This window comes from Ictalurus furcatus, chromosome 5, assembly GCF_023375685.1.
Source record: "Ictalurus furcatus strain D&B chromosome 5, Billie_1.0, whole genome shotgun sequence".
Taxonomy (NCBI): Eukaryota; Metazoa; Chordata; class Actinopteri; order Siluriformes; family Ictaluridae; genus Ictalurus; species Ictalurus furcatus.
The window spans coordinates 28,374,982-28,391,222 of NC_071259.1; the positions used below are offsets into that span (position 1 = coordinate 28,374,982).

At 38.3% G+C, this 16,241-nt stretch overlaps 1 protein-coding gene across 3 annotated transcripts; it reads left to right on the plus strand.

Moving 5' to 3' along the window:
* The first annotated feature begins 1,417 nt into the window (after positions 1 to 1,417).
* On the plus strand, positions 1,418 to 15,809 carry plekha2 (pleckstrin homology domain containing A2). 3 transcript variants are annotated; one of them, XM_053625605.1, is made up of 13 exons: positions 1,418 to 1,554; positions 1,872 to 2,083; positions 9,397 to 9,546; positions 9,672 to 9,728; positions 10,573 to 10,621; positions 10,696 to 10,793; positions 11,746 to 11,880; positions 11,976 to 12,092; positions 12,193 to 12,261; positions 12,345 to 12,415; positions 13,722 to 13,785; positions 14,285 to 14,362; positions 15,113 to 15,809. In XM_053625605.1, the coding sequence occupies exons 3-13, from the start codon at positions 9,406 to 9,408 to the stop codon at positions 15,392 to 15,394; spliced, it is 1,161 nt and encodes a 386-aa protein (XP_053481580.1). In that variant the 5' UTR covers positions 1,418 to 1,554; positions 1,872 to 2,083; positions 9,397 to 9,405; the 3' UTR covers positions 15,395 to 15,809. The 3 variants fall into 3 exon arrangements, with proteins under 3 accessions (XP_053481580.1, XP_053481581.1, XP_053481582.1); XM_053625606.1 differs by lacking the exons at positions 1,418 to 1,554; positions 1,872 to 2,083 and adding an exon at positions 2,134 to 2,703; XM_053625607.1 differs by lacking the exons at positions 1,418 to 1,554; positions 1,872 to 2,083 and adding an exon at positions 2,738 to 2,795.
* The last annotated feature ends 432 nt before the right edge of the window (positions 15,810 to 16,241 follow it).

The window sequence follows — 16,241 nt, forward strand, 5'->3', positions numbered from 1 at the left end:
TGAAACAATCACCACTGGCTCTAGGAATTTAACCTTAGAGGTCTTTCACTTCTGCTGTGTCTCAGGTTTAGCGATCTTGCTCAGAGTGATGTTCACAATGTAATTATCACTCATAAATCAACCACAATATATACTATAAAATCACAGAAGCTTATTCTCCAGATGGCAGGAGGTACAGGAGCATCCATGCCACCACCAGCAGACTCTGCAACAGTTTCTTTTCTGAGGCATTCAGATTACTCAACACCCTCTTGCCTCCCAACACTTACCTGGGCCAGTCAAACATCTAACCCAGTATGACTCAATACCACTGAACACCACACTTTACAAAGCTGCATCAGACACTTTATGGAACGCTATACTTATTGCTGTGACAGATATACCTATTGCAGCTATACTACCAAATAGTTTACAATAACAGCATGTCCCACATGCCAATCAGCCTTTGAAGTTTAAAATGTTTTGTATAATACATAAGGAGTAAAACACTGTGGGACATGCTGTTATTGGAAAATAATCAACGACAGGGTGATGTCATGTGTTGTGTCAGTCATCATCCTACACCTTCACAGCATTAATAGATAGAAGATATATCAACTCAAATACATTACCTATCATATACATTTGTAATGTATATTTATATTTATTTGCATATCTGTAAATAAATAAAGAATAGATTATGAACCGATTCGTGTTCGATCCGCTCATCACTAAACTGTGAGGATGAATTCTTCAGAATTTTTCAGTGAATCAGATCATTTGGCTCAGCTCACTGATAAGAGCCGACTCTTCCGGCTCACTGATAGGAGTCGGCTCGTCCGACTCACTGAAAAGAGTCGACTCCTCCGGCTCAAACACGGTGCTTTTTTTTCTTTCGTTTTTTTTTAACTGGACAAAGGTTGCGATTTTATAATTTGTGATAAAGCTGGAATTGTTTCACGAAATCATACCCTACCATACAATTACACAAAAAAAACATTATTTGAGTTTTATTTATTTAAAAAAAAAAAAAAAAAACAACTATTTAAATGATGGTTAAATCGGCAGGACAATACTTGTATGCACTGCTGAGTACAACAGCAGCGTCTCCGCTGCTTGTGTCTGTGCTTCGTTCAGAAGATTCATTTCCATTCGGCTCAGATTCGAACTGATGCTCCATTCAAAGACTCCTCACACACAGAGCTCTGAATCAAACACACGTCTCAGCTTTCACACTAACGAACAGCTCAGATGTTGAAAAGAGGTTTTCTTGCAAGCATTTTTGATTACATTACCCTCCAAGACTAACAGCATTACCTACGTTTAAAAAAAAAACAATAATAAAAATGAACGATTCATATATGCGACTCGGCTCTCAAAGTTCACCCTCAAAGAGCCGACTCGTTAGACAGAGGAAGTGGCTTCGTAATGGAGAGTTTTCTGACGTTGTTCATGTTTTTATCTACCCTCTTCTGTGGTATTTCTTTAAGGAAATTTTTTTTGTGTGGCTTGTTACATATGATAAGTTGTGTGCACAGTTTGGTTTGATGCCAGAAAAAGCTGCAGACATCTCAAGTAAAAGTTGTTCCCACGTTTGAGTCGATTTTAATCTACTTCCACACAAGTTCATTAGTAAACTTTTTTGGAAATAACTTGATTATATGAAATGATATATCGTCTAATGTTAAAACAAGAAAGGAGAATAACAAAAAGTTAAGCCGATGTAGATATCTACATCTAGAAAGTGTCAGAGGAAGCTTGTTTACATTCTGCCACGTGTTCATCTTTATGATACACTGTTGTTCAAGTCGCCATTAGATTGTGGTGTGTCCATGTGGACCTGTAGTGTGTTTTCATATTGTGGCACTGCTCATGTTCCTCTTTCTGTGTAGAAACGCAGTGCACACAACCGGATGCGCGGTTTTAACTCAACGGCAGTCAACCCGGAAAAAGCCATGTCACTGCTATCATGTGCTAACGCTAACTCTCTGGGTCTTGCTCCAAAACGCGTGTTTAATCCTCAGTACCATGAGATTCAGCGGCGCTCGCGACTCTTAACAGTGTAGCAAGAGGATCCAGGACTACAAAAACCTGGGCACAATCGGTATGTCAGAGTCTCTCTCTCTCCCTCTCTCTCTATGTGTGTGTGTGTGTGTGTGTGTGTGAGCTGATATTAAGGTGTGGCACTTTTGCGCTCATGAACTTGTTGAGGTTCAGGAGGAACTTGTTCCCAATCCTGGCTAGTGACGTCACTTATCCACCTCCTCTTTGATCTTAGGACTTTTGCAGGGACCTTTTTTTTTTTTTCTTGCTACAGACAGATGCTTTAATTAAGCATTGAAAAAAATTCACACACTATATCCCAAAATGGCATAATATGCTCATTCGTTTGTATTACTGTGTAGTAGAGTAGTCTAGCTTATTATCTGAGATAAAACAGTGCATGGAATAGGATACGGATGAATCATAAATATTTAGTGTATAAGCAGATCTAGCAAATGTAGAATGCTTCCTCATATTATATAACCACCACATGTTTAGTGTGCCATTTTGGATGTGGCCCCTACCAACTGTTGGTCTCTTCAACCGTCAACCAGCTTCCATGTAGTAGTTTAGGTTTGATTTATTCTAACCTACTCATAAAGCTTCAGGTCAGACTGGTGGTGGTGGTGGTGTTGGTGGTGTAAGCAAATAAGGACATTTCTGTATGCTTCTTGGTTGAAGGTATGCACCGGAGACTGGTCTTTTCAAGCTCAGTATCATACAGAGTGCTTTCTCAGAAAGATAGTTGAAAGCGGAGGGGGTACACTCCAAGGGTACGTCTTTTATGGATTTGATATGTGGTTTTGGATTTATTATATTTTGATTTTTAAAAAAATGTTAAGGTACATAACTAGACCATAATTTGTTTTCAAAGTAAAGATTTCAGTTTGCATTACGTGCGCATTTCTAGTTAAATGATACATACTAAATGTGCAGAAGGTGTACACTTGAGGTGTACCTCCTACGGTGACAAGGAAAGATTCCGTTTAGTAAGCTTTTCTTTTCTGAGCGTGTATTATACTATAGAAATGCTTAAGGCGGTTTTCTTGGTTACACCAACAGACTCAAAGACTTTCGGCTCAAACAGTTTTGCATAGGCTGACAGCAGGTATGGAAATTTCAGGAAGCTTCCTAGTTGATGTGCAGAAAAATACTTTACCGCGCACTTACATTCACGGGCTGCGTGCCAAACCACACACTACTTATACTAACTATGGCAGTTTATGGTAGTGTGTTATTTTTAACAGCCTACTGCTTGTAAGTAGCACTGGAGATTTTTCATGAAGTGAATGTATGAACTTGTCTCGTCGAGACAACATTCTACGTTAACTATAAGCGGGTGAAAAGTATGATGCGTCGTTCCTTGATATATTATATATTGTACTTGTTGGCAAATTGCTGTGGTGTAAGAAGAATAAAACACTTCATCATGTGCAGGTATTGGAAATAATCAACTTCAGGGTTGACACACCACCACTGTTCACACTCTAATTGATTGTTTTTCTATAACAGTACACCCAGTAGTGTTGTATTCCTTATGTATTATACCAAATGTAAGCTTGATAAGTTGAATTTAAATAGTAATATACATTCAGTGGTCACTTAGGTACACCTACCTTGTAGGCATGTTGTGTTGTGTTCATGTACATCGCCTTCTGTTGTGTTGTCAGTCAACTACACAGCATGAAATATGTCAGTGTCAGAAGATATCACGTATGAAATCAAACACATTACTGATCCAGGACATCAGGCCAGTATTGGCTCTAATATGATTATTCAATAACAGATCGGTATATCCCTACTATACATTACAAGAATGCGGTGCATACAGCTGTAATCAAAATTATACAACCCTCATTGCAAATCAGGTTTATTGCCAAAATTTACAGACTTTCAGCTGTTTGTAATGAACAAATCAAACAAAAGCAATTGAAATACTTCAACACAACGAATGCTTCAAGTGGTTTCCCCAAATTCAACTGAAAATGCAACTTATAATGATTCCTCCAGTTTCAAAATTATTCAATCCCCTGAATAGAATCTCTCACAACAGCACAAATATGCAAAACAGGTGTTGTCTCAAGCACACCTGATGCTACTAATCGAGGGCTTCATTAGTTGCACCAGGTGTGCTTGAGCTGGAACATATGAAATACCTGAACTGGCTAGGGGTAGAAAACGTATGAAATACCTGAACTGGCTAGGGGTTTGTTGAGTGTCACATTTGACTGCATGTTAGAAATATGGCTAAGTCAAAAAAAAAAAAAAAGAATGGTCCAAAAAGTTAAGAGAAGAGATCATCGCCCTTCACAAACAAGGAACAGGATACAAAAAGCTAGCGAAGGCACCGAATGTTCTTGGAGACACCGTTGGAAGCATAATTCACAAGTTCAAAGTTAAGTTGCTTGTTCTGCAGCCTTGGTGCAACAGGCACTTGTTCTTGCTTGTTCTTGGTGGCACTTGTTCTTGCTTGTTCTTGGTGGCAACAGGCACTGAGCTTTCAGTGAGCACAGTATTGCATGTACTAAATGCAGAAGATTTCCATGCCAGAACTCCAAGATGTACACCACTACTGACCCAAAAGCACAAGAAAAGTCACTCAAAATCATATAAATAAGCCACAGACATTTTGGGATTCTGTTCTGTGGAGCGATGAAACTAAACTGGAGCTTTTCAGCATGATGGATCAGCGGTATGTCTGGAGAAAGAAGAATGAAGAAAGAACACTCTGTTCACAGTCAAGCATGGTGGTGGCTCGGTGATGCTCTGGGGCTGCTTTGCATCCTCTGCCACTGGAAACCTGCAGTGTGTGGAAGGCAAGATGGATTCATTGAAGTATCAGGAAATTCTAGGAGAAAACCTCATGCCGTCTGTGAGGAAGCTGAAGCTTGGGCATCATTGGACCTTCCAACAGGACAATGATCCCAAGCATACCTCAAATTCCACCAAGGCTTGGTTGCAGAAGAAATGCTGGAAGATTCTACAGGACCATCACAGTCACCTGACTTGAACCCCATAGAAAATCTCTGGTGGGATTTGAAGAAGGCCGTTGCAGCACACAAACCCAAGAATATTACTGAACTGGAGGCCATTGCTCATGAATGGGCTAAGATTCCTCAGGAACGCTGCCAGAAGCTGGTGTCTGGCTATGCATCTTGTTTGCAGAAGGTCATAACAGCAAAAGGGTGCTCTACTAAGTACTAAAGATGCTTCCCATGAAGGGGTTGAATAATTTTGAGAATGGAGAAGTCATTATGTTGGCTTGAGAAAGCCAACATACTGTTTTGCTTTATAAGCTTATTATTATTCTTCTGAGACCCAAAGAAAATTAATTGTAACTCCTCCCAGAGCTTTCAAGCTACATGCACCACACTCGGCACAGACCTTCAGCCTGTTCTGACTTGCGTTGCTATATCTTTTCGAAGTGATCGGAATTCCGGAAGTCTCGGTACGGAAGCTCAAAGTGGCCAAAATTCCCATTGACTTGCATTAAAACTGCCTGACTGTTATGAAACTCGACGCAGTCCTTCAGACCGATCAGACTGGTCAGACTCTACTTTTCCAAACTGGTCGGACTCCTGGTATTCCCGTTGCAGACAGTGAAAATTCCCTAAAACTCCCATACACTTACATTGAGGGACTGTTCAGAGCCTGGCTCCAACTGTCAAAGCTCACACACACCTGAGTGCACACAGGCTGAAGTCTAAAAGTATTGGAATGCTGTATAGCTCCAAAAGTGTTGGAACACTGTTTAGTGGCAAAAGTATTGGGATGCTGCCTGGCTCCAACAGTATTGGGATGCTGTCTAGCTCCAAAACACCCCAGCAACATCCTAGCAACCACCTAGCACCACCCTAGCAACCACCTAGCAACACCCTAGCAACCGCCCAGAACACCCTAGCAACTGCCTAGCAACCACCCAGAACACCCTATCAACCACCAAGCAGACTTGCTTTCTCAAGCCAACATCAAAGTTTGTCATGACGAAAGAACAAACTTGCTTTCTCGTGAAGACTGGTCTTGCCAGTGCCAGGCTACCTTGAAAGAACGAACTCGGAAGGACAGGAGGACATAGAACGCATCTTTGCGAGAATTGAGATGTGCTGTTCTTGTTGCACAGTGTATCATCCCAGCATATGTCTAATAGTGGGACAGGGTCCCTTATCTCTTCAGTGCTCCCTAAGTAATGTTTCAGCTGGTTAATAGATGTACTGTTAACTCGCTGATTAACCAAAAGTTAATTAAGCATGTTTTAATGTAGTAAGCTCACTGTTTGCAACTGCAACCTCACATTAACTAAAAACTAAGCTAACGAGTTTTCCGTTACCTCAGGATGGAAGCTAGCATAGTTTAATTAAAATACTTCTGAGGGATAAATTGGACTTTTCAACAACCTCGTATATCTCTCAATCTAAATCATATAGCAAAATCATTCTTTTTAGATGCGTAGGTATAGATCAGGCTTCCGTCATCCGCTATTGTTTTGCCGTGACTTCTGGGACTTCAAGCGGGTTTGGTGCACTCAGGTCTGCTTCTGATGCGTCCTCGATATCAAGAACACATCCGGGTAATTTCATGCGTCCCCGGTACTTGCGTTCTTGAGTATTGGAATTGAACTTCAGCGGTGGATGATGACGTAGAACTAGTTCACGAGAACGCAAGATTGCATAAGAACGCATATTGAGAAATGACTCATGTCATTATTATGGAATCCACCAGAATTCTAACCTCTGATTCTTTGCCTCCATCTTCTTAGACTAAGCATTTATAAAAGTTGTTTGAATGCATTTCTTCTAAGTTTGATCAGAAAATATGTGATAAAGTTCTTCAAAAACTTTGTGTGCCTTTTAATGGACATTTACCTCCAAAGTATGGTTTGCATACTTGCAAATAGTGTTTTGCAGCCAGTGGGTATCTTGGGCCAGAGTGCAGGGGAACAGTGCACCTTTCACCTTTTCATTTATGTGAGCAGCGATCAAAGCTGAGCATGGTTACTATTATTATTTGGTGATAATTACATTTATAAAATGACAATGTAATATATTTTCAGACTGATTAACAGACATTAATCATTAAATTAACAAGTAATGACTTGTTAAATGCATGTTCATTAAAGCATTAAAATTCTACTTTAAAGGCTTTACTGCATCATGAATGTATACCCTGTTGTTTTTTTTATATATTCTTCTAATCCCCAAACTGACAAATTACCAAAAACTGACCACCCAATTCTAGTTAGACAAATCCTATGTACTAAATACTCAAGCTAGCCCATCTGACACCAACAACCATACCATGTCCAAAGTCACTGAGATCACGTTTTTCTCTCGCTCTCATTTTGATGGTTGATGTGAACATTAACTGAAGATCTTCACCTGTATCTGCATGATTTTATGCATTGCACTGCAAACACATGATTGGCTGATTAGATAATTGCATTAATAAGCAGGGGTACAGGGATTCCTATTAAAGTGGCCAAAATGCAGGCACATGATTATGCTACACAGTTGCAAGAAGTTATGATTTTGAATCAAAAGTTCATCACATTTAAGTTTTGTCATTATTTAATCTCCATAGACTGGCTACTAGCAAAAACCAGTATGTTTTTGGTACCTGACCATCACACCCATATGAGCCCATTCCAAAACCATGGCCTTAATGTTTGCTGTTTTGCTGTTACAGTAACCTGCAGTGCTCTGGGAAGGCTTTCCAGGAAATTTTGGAGCATGACTGTGGGGATTTGTGCCCATTAAGCTACAAGAGTATTAATAATGTCTGGCACTGATGTCAGTGGCTCACATCACAAAGGTGTTCAGTGGGGTTGAGGTCAGGGATCTGTGCCGGACACTCGACATTCTTCCTCTCCAAACTTGGCAAACCATGTCTTCATGGATCTCGCTTTGTGCACAGGTGCATTGTCATGCTGGAACAGGTTTGGGCCTCTTAGTTCCAGTGAAGGGAAAATCTTAGTGTTACAGCATACAAAGACATCCTATACAATTGTGTGCTTAAAAATTTGCGGCAACCGTTTAGGAAAGGCCCACATATGGGTGTGATGGTCAAATGTCCACAAACCTTTTGCCATATAGTGTATTTAATAAAGAAAAGGTTTAATAATTGATATGATGAAGATTTCTGTAAGGAAATGTTTATTTAAAATTTAGGGAAGGAGTCTCCAGTTTCAGCGCTTTGTAACAGTCAGTAAATTTTCTGCCTCGGGAGAGCCTTCAGGACAAGGATTTTATGCATTCTGGTTTCTCAGTAACGTGACAAGTTGGATTTTTTTTTGTCTTATGAATTTCAACAAAGATGGGAAAAAGAGACACTGTTGAGGGAACAATTGTTCATAGCTGTTATAACATATGTGAAAACAGGATTTAACTTGTCTTGAGGATGTTCCATATCATTTAACTATAAATGGTGTCACCCTGTAGATTATATTTTTATTAATAAAACACATAGCTTAGGTTCTAAAATCACTTTGGCCGAACCATATTCAAAGCCATTGTAAAATACTCCATATACAGCATGCACACCTATGACTGCACCACAATAATTAAATTCTGCATTAATGAGCCTGGTTTAAAACAAATTTTTTAAAAAAAGTTACACATCTAGTTACAGTTTGACCTGCTGTGTCTATAAAAATTAACGGAATAATCGCCCTGCTGAAAAAAACAAACAAACAAAAAAACCCTGTAGAAACCATCACAGAAATTCTTCTGGTTTCCACTACAGATACCATTACAAACAATCATCTAACCATTAAAACCATTAACATTACTGGTCCTAGTGGTATCCACTAGACATAACATGCCACCAATAGAAGGAAATAAATTACCAGTACAGACCCACAGGGACCATTACAGTTTCCATTATAGCCATTAAAAACCATTACAAAAACCATGAGGGTTTCTATTGTTTGGTTTTGTTTTTTGTTGTTTTTTTTAGCAGGGCATTGATAATAAATTAAACTATTTATTGAACACGGGGTTTTATCATATTGGTTTATAAATATACAATAATCCTAATCTTTAAGTCAATGTTCTGTGCGTAGTTATGTTGCTTAGCAACCAGAGCTTACCCTAAACTGACTACACTGCGTTATCGCAAATATTATTAATAATAAATGGCTTTGTTTGTTGAACGTTGGATTTGAGTATATTGTTTGTCACCATGTTCTAAAAACAGTAATCCAGTCGAGGTCGTGCGTTACAGTGATTTTCGACAGACAGGGCGCGAGGCTGTAGCGCACGGCCTCGAGTGGCAGCTCGCGCGCTATACGTGTGTGACGTACACGTTTTTATGCACACGTGCGCGCACGCATATACGCGCGCGGAGGCGTTAACAGCTCTCTTTGTGTGCTTCCGGTAGTTCTGGGACATGCCTTACCTGGACAGACACAATCGCATCTGTGGATTCTTGGACATAGAGGAAAATGAGAACAGCGGCAAGTTTTACCGGCGCTACTTCATCTTGGATACGCCGCGTAACTCTCTCCTCTGGTACATGGATAATCCACAGGTGCCGCTAGACATTATTATTATTATTATTATTATTATTATTATTATTAGTGCAGGAAGTTTTCTGATTTCGGCACAGGTGCTCCTAAACCATTTTACTTGTTTTGCATGTCTTCTTGAGAGCAGAATTTGCCAGAGGGAGCAGAATCTGTTGGAAGTTTGAGGCTGAGTTACATTTCAAAGGTATTATTATTATTATTATTATATATTTATTTATTTATTTATTAATATGTGCATAGAAAGGATTTTGCTGTGCTCATGAGATGAGTACAGCTACAACAACAACAACAAAAAAACTATAGGTTCATTTGTAAATGCAACAACTACTGTGGTTATTGCTTGGACTCCTTAATGTTGAGCCATGCTAAATTTTACTAAAGGGAAATTAATGGAAATTAGTGCAACTTTCCTTCATCACATTACACATGACAGTGCTCAAAGTTTGGAAAACGTGGGACATTCGAAAAGGCTTAACATTAGAAAAATATATCATTAAAAAGATTTATGTACCAAAACAGAAACCGAGAAACACGAAATCTCTCACACACTACCCACCGCCCAAATAGACAAAATAGTAATCAAAAAGTAGCTTAATAATTTTCACTTTAAGTGTTTTCAGTTCTGTGGATATCCACTATGAGGAAACAGCTTAAGGTCTGTTTAGTGTGTTAAAACTGACCTGGAAACACCACATTTCTCCCAGACTACTGTTTATGACTACAGTGTACTATCAAACGATATAAATATAAATATAAATCACTGAGTTTCACGTTACGCCTTTCCCATTATATACTTATTATAATAAACAGCTTGATGTGACTTAATGTGTTAAAGCACTGACCTAGAAACAAACAAAAGAAAAATACCCTGCACTTTAAATACTGTCTGCTATCAAATAACCCAAGCAATATTAAGCCTTTATTTTTTTACACTTGTAAGTATTGTCAAATGTGCCCATAATATTTAATACACACAGTTTTGCAGCCTTACATTCATTCTTTCTTTTTAACTTCTTAACTGTTTAAAGGTCAGCGAAGTCTCCATCAAACAGAAGCCCAAAACAGAGTTCTGCTTTGGTGAGTGCCTGTTGTGTGTTCTGTCTCTTGTGTGAATTCATTTAACAGAAAATAACATGTGTTGTTACACGCAGTGATCAATGCTTTGTCTCGACGGTACTTCCTGCAAGCCAACGACGCCGTGGACTTAAAGGAGTGGGTCATCACCCTGAATAACGCCACTAAAATTACAGTAAGACAAACACGTATATACAATACTTTGTTGTCTTTTTAAATGCGTCTGGTGCGCTGTTGATCGATGCAACACAATTCCTTCAGTAGCTCACAAGCAGACTAGGATCAGAATTAGATTCCAAGTCAGTTTAAAATCAGAAACAGACCAGAATCAGATCAGGATAAGAGGCAGAGATTAGGATCAGAGTCATAAAAGTTCAGAGTCAGAGGCAGACCAGAATCAGAAATATATACGAGTCAGAATCGGTTTAAAATCAGAATCAGATCACAGTCAGAGTCACAATCAGATCAGGACCAGAATCAGGATCAGAGTCAGAATTAGAAACTTTTATTTGCCAAGTACAAGATTATAAAGAATTTGTTTTGGAGTTGGAGTCAACAAAAGAGAACACAAATTGCACAATACATAATATGCAATATACAAAGTACTAAAAAAAATTATATACACAATACACACTCATTTACATGAGAGACAGTAATGTACAGTATACATATGCTAATTTATAATAAACAGATAGCACTTTACAGTAGATATCACTCACTTGAGTGAGAACACATGAACATTAGAGCTCAGTTTTTGTTGAAGGCTGCAGAGGCTCAGTGTGTGTGAGGGCTTCACAGTAGGAAGTAAAGTGCTGATTTGAATTTGGTTCCATAGCTTGGGGGATGTGTGTGTGTGTGTGTGTGTGTGTGTGTGTGTGTGTGTGTGTGTCTGTGCGTGTGCGTGTGCGTGCTGTTCCTCTTATTTCCTCTGACCACAGTGCTCCTCTCTTCACCATATTGTGTTTGGAGAATATTTGTAAATTTGAATATGCACTTTCTAAATCCTGGTTTACCAAGGCTAAAATTATTTGCACATTTCTTCAGGTGCATTTTTGTGATTTAAGCTATTAAAAATAAATAAATAAACACCAAGGCAGAAATGCATCATTTTCTAATTCCATGTTCAGGTTCCGAAAAACCCATCACCGGTCACTCAGAGCACAGACACTGCCCCTGTGACGAGCCAAACTCAGTCAACAAGTCGGCAGGCCTACAAAACAGCAATTGTGGGAGGCGTGGTGGTCCACACACCGGTCCAGCAGGTTCTTTATTGCTTTTGTGTTTTTCCGCATTTCACAGGGTTAATTAGACGGTGATGGTCTAAAGAAAACTCAAAACATTTGTGTGTATTTTCTAGAACGAATCAGATGATGTGTTCACTAATGAAGTGGCTCCACATGTGACTCTGAGAAGATGCCAGAGTTTACGGCCAAACATTCTGAGATCAGGATACTGCGTCAAACAAGGCAACGTGGTAATGCCGCGTGTGTCACGTGACTTTTATGGTACTAATGAAATTAGGTAAATCACCTCGAGGCTCTGATTTTACTGATCATTTCCACATGTTGTTGCAGAGAAAAAGCTGGAAAAGGAGATTTTTCATTTTAGATGACCAGACTGTGAGTTACTTTAAAAATGAAACGGTGAGACACAGTAAACATTTCTTAACGCAGCTTGGGCTTGAAGTGAAATGTATATATTAACCATTAAAACATCTTGCTTGTAGGATAAAGAACCCTTACGCAGTATTCGGTTGAGGGACATACAGAAGGTTCACGAGTGCCTTGTAAAATCAGGGTAAGTAGACATCATGGTGCAGTACAGTATGTAAGGAGTAAAGCACTCTGGGGTGTGCAGTTAAAGGAAAATACGAAGCAAGGTTACAGTTACCACCCTTGGGTTTATTAGTTTCCTGCACACCCTCGAGCGTTTTATCTGCTTGTACTGTACCATGACAACTTGTCGACATTTACACAGTTTCCTTCATTAAGAAAAGAAATACGCCATCGTATTTATCCATTTAAAGTTACATTTAATGTTGCAGAACGTCAATAAAAAAAAAAAATTAAGTCGGTGCTATTCTATTTTTCTACTTAGAAAAAAATTGGTATTTGCAAATTGTTAACAATTATAGAATTTACTTTAAGTCTGTTTATTAATAATGCAAAACGTCTGCCGAACTATTCCTGTGCATTAGTTGTTACTGTGTAAGGAATAAAATACAACAAGGTGCACTGATACGAAAATAATCAATGAAAGGATGGTGTAATGGAGCCTGACATGAACACTCTGAAGTTGATTATTTTCCTAAAGCAGCACAGTGCGTAATTCCTCTTATACAACAGCAATTTGCCACCAGTTGCTATTTTTATTCTTTAAAGAATGACACATCATAGTTTTTTTAGCGGTTTATAGTTACATTTAAAGTTGTGAAACATGCACAAGACAAGTTAGTTCTGGGTACATCAGTGGTCACCTGCAGGTTTCATCTCCAACCAAAATCAAACACACCTGTTTTAGTTGATCAAGAACTTCTTAAGGCAATGATTAGATGGTCAGATGGGTATGATTATGGTTGGAGCTAAAGTCTTCAGGAAGGCAGATCTCCAGGAACAGGGTTGGTGACCACTGATTTACATTACAGCAGCTATAAACAGTAGTTCCCTCACCAATCTCTCTTTGTTTTCTCTCCTGAAGTTAATAAGATTAAAAATACACAGCTTGTTATGTTGCTGTGAAACTATAAAAATCCTTTGTCCTTGCTGTGCCAGAAATGACTGATTGTAACAATACACTGACACTGGAGACTCCTTCCACAAATGAAAGCTATTAATAAATGCCAATGAGAGTCACGATGCCGGATTTTTGGGCAATTTGTAATGTTTGGTATTTATTCGATGTTTTTATTTATAATCTTTGTGCTGTTTTGGGGGACTTGAAATGGGAAAATCAAAATAGGAAAACGGAATAAAGTTCAGTGGTGCTGTGAGTTATAATATTTACTTTGTGCACTTAAGGATCATCATAATTGAGACTGATTAATAGAGCACTTTTTTCTGCAGCTTAATTGAATATTTTTCTGACATTCCTGTTAAATTGTCAGGGATCTGCTGTCACGTGACAACCTTTTTGAGATCATCACAAACGCAAGAACCTTCTACATTCAGGTTGGTTTGAAGTGCCCTAATCTTCTTACTAAAGCAGATCGTATGTGTGCTGTGCACCTGTGTGCGTTTTGAATGTGACTGTTTTTTAATTATGTCTGTCTAAATGGACTGTTGCCCAAGCGTGGTGTAAACACCTGTTTTTAGACCGTACAGTGACTCAGTTGAGCTGTGAAGCATTTTCTAAACATGCTTAATAAGCTGTAGTAAACAGGTTAAATCTTTCCATATGTAATGCTGAAGATTTATCATTAAAGGAAGTCGTGGGTTTTTGCACAATTAATGATGTAGAAAGCTAACTAGTCCATACCAGATTTTATTTTATTCTTTAATGGGAATACTCGAGGTTAAAAGAATGAATGAATTGAGCATTTTGAGGATAATCTTTGGGTTATTTTGTTGTGATTGCTGAATATAACCAGGTAATAATGATGTATTGTAGTGTTTAAGTTTCACTCAGAATGATTGGTTGTTGTTGTTTTTTTTCATTTTGTTTTTACAGACAGACACACCTGAAGAAATGAATGGCTGGATAAAAGACATTTCATCAAAAATTCAAGATTTTAGAGGACCATCAAAGGTAATGTATACACAGTGCTTTTATTCATCAAAATCAAAAATCAGTCTGATAGTTAAAAAAAAATAATAATAATTCACAGAAAGTGGTGTTTATATGATTTATCTTAAATCTATCCACAGGTTGCCATCCTCCTTAATATTAATACATAGATCACTTTATTCATTCCAGTGGGAAAGTCACTAATAATAATAAATGTAGAATCTCTGCGTTATTCTTTGTGACTATCAAAAGCAGATCTATTTGTGGGGCTTTCAGAAGTCAGTACTTCTAGCTAAACCTCAGTGAACAATTTTATTTTCCTCTCAGTTTCCTTCCTTCTGTGTTCAGCATCTGTGATCATTCGTCTCAGCTACCAGTTTAATTGTATGATCTTATTTGTGAGACATACTGCATTTTTTTTCTAGTAATACTACAAATTTGTTTTTATGTGTTTTATTTAGAAAATAGTGCATAAATGCTGTTTCTCACTACCCTTATGCGGCCATAAATTAAGGTGGGGTTTGTGTAACCTGCATGATGTGGTAAATAGAGGTGTGTCCTATAAATATGTGTAGAAGGAAGTGACGGATGTGGTTTTGTTTCAAATAATATTTCAGTGCCATGTAAGAATTTTGTAAAGGAGAGACAGTTCACACATTGTTATCTGCACTTCAGAATATGTGCTTTTTGATTGAACTTTAATTAATAAGAGCCAGTGACTCTAGAATAACCTTTCCATTTTCACCTTCTTTCTATCTGTCTCTCCAACAGAGTTATCGTTTCACCTCCAGCCAGGTGAAACCACCCCTGATAAAATCCTGCTCCACAGCACAGTCCTGGCAGCCATGGACCCCGGTCCCAAAGAAAGAGACTCATTCGGTTGACGAAGACATAAGAGAGAGCGCCTTCTGCTCGCTGCCCTCTCTCTCAGACGCACAGGAGAGCTCGGAGTCAAGGATACGCCAGAGACACCACTCTCAGCCTCAACAATCTGCCACAGACCCACACTTTGCCATGGATATGGACATGCACATACGCACCTCTGATGTCTAAATCTGTTTTCTGCTATTGCTGCTCACCAGCACGCTTTGTTGTATTGCATTATCTTTTATTTGTGCTTTTTTTTTTTTCCACACAACATGCAAATGCTTTTAGACATAAGTGTGATGGAAAGCATTGAACATGGCTACATGGCTTTGAGATCCTCATCAGTGAGACTGTACATGTGAATAAATTTTATGAAAGGTGCTGAAAGAAGGGGCCATACTTTTTTGTGTTTAAAAATAATAATAATAATTAAAAAAAAAAAAAAAAAAAACTAATACGACTAAGACAAGCTGTATAGTCTTTTGTGAATATAGAGAGTTCATGTATCGGCAGAATGATCACATGTATGTCTTTCCTCCACAATTGATCATGTATGGCATACACTTAAAAGTATTATGGATAATAAAAATGTTGACAGGTTTGTTTTTGATTGTATTGTACTTTTTAAGTGTGCGTAAAATGCTGCTGCGCTAAAGAATTTAAATAAAGTATAAATTGGGAGAACTGTTCACATGCATTTCAGGAACATGTGCTGCTGTGCTAAAGAATTTAAATAAAGTATAAATTGGGAGAACTGTTCACATGCATTTCAGGAACATATGCTGCTGCGCTAAAGAATTTAAATAAATTATAAATTGGGAGAACTGTTCGCATGCATTTCAGGAACATATGCTGCTGCACTAAAGAATTTAAATAAATTATAAATTGGGAGAACTGTTCACATGCATTTCAGGAACATATGTTGCTGTGCTAAATAATTTAAATAAATTGGGAGAACTGTTCACATGCATTTCAGGAACATATGCTGCTGCGCTAAAGAATTTAAATAAATTATAAATTGGGAGAACCGTTC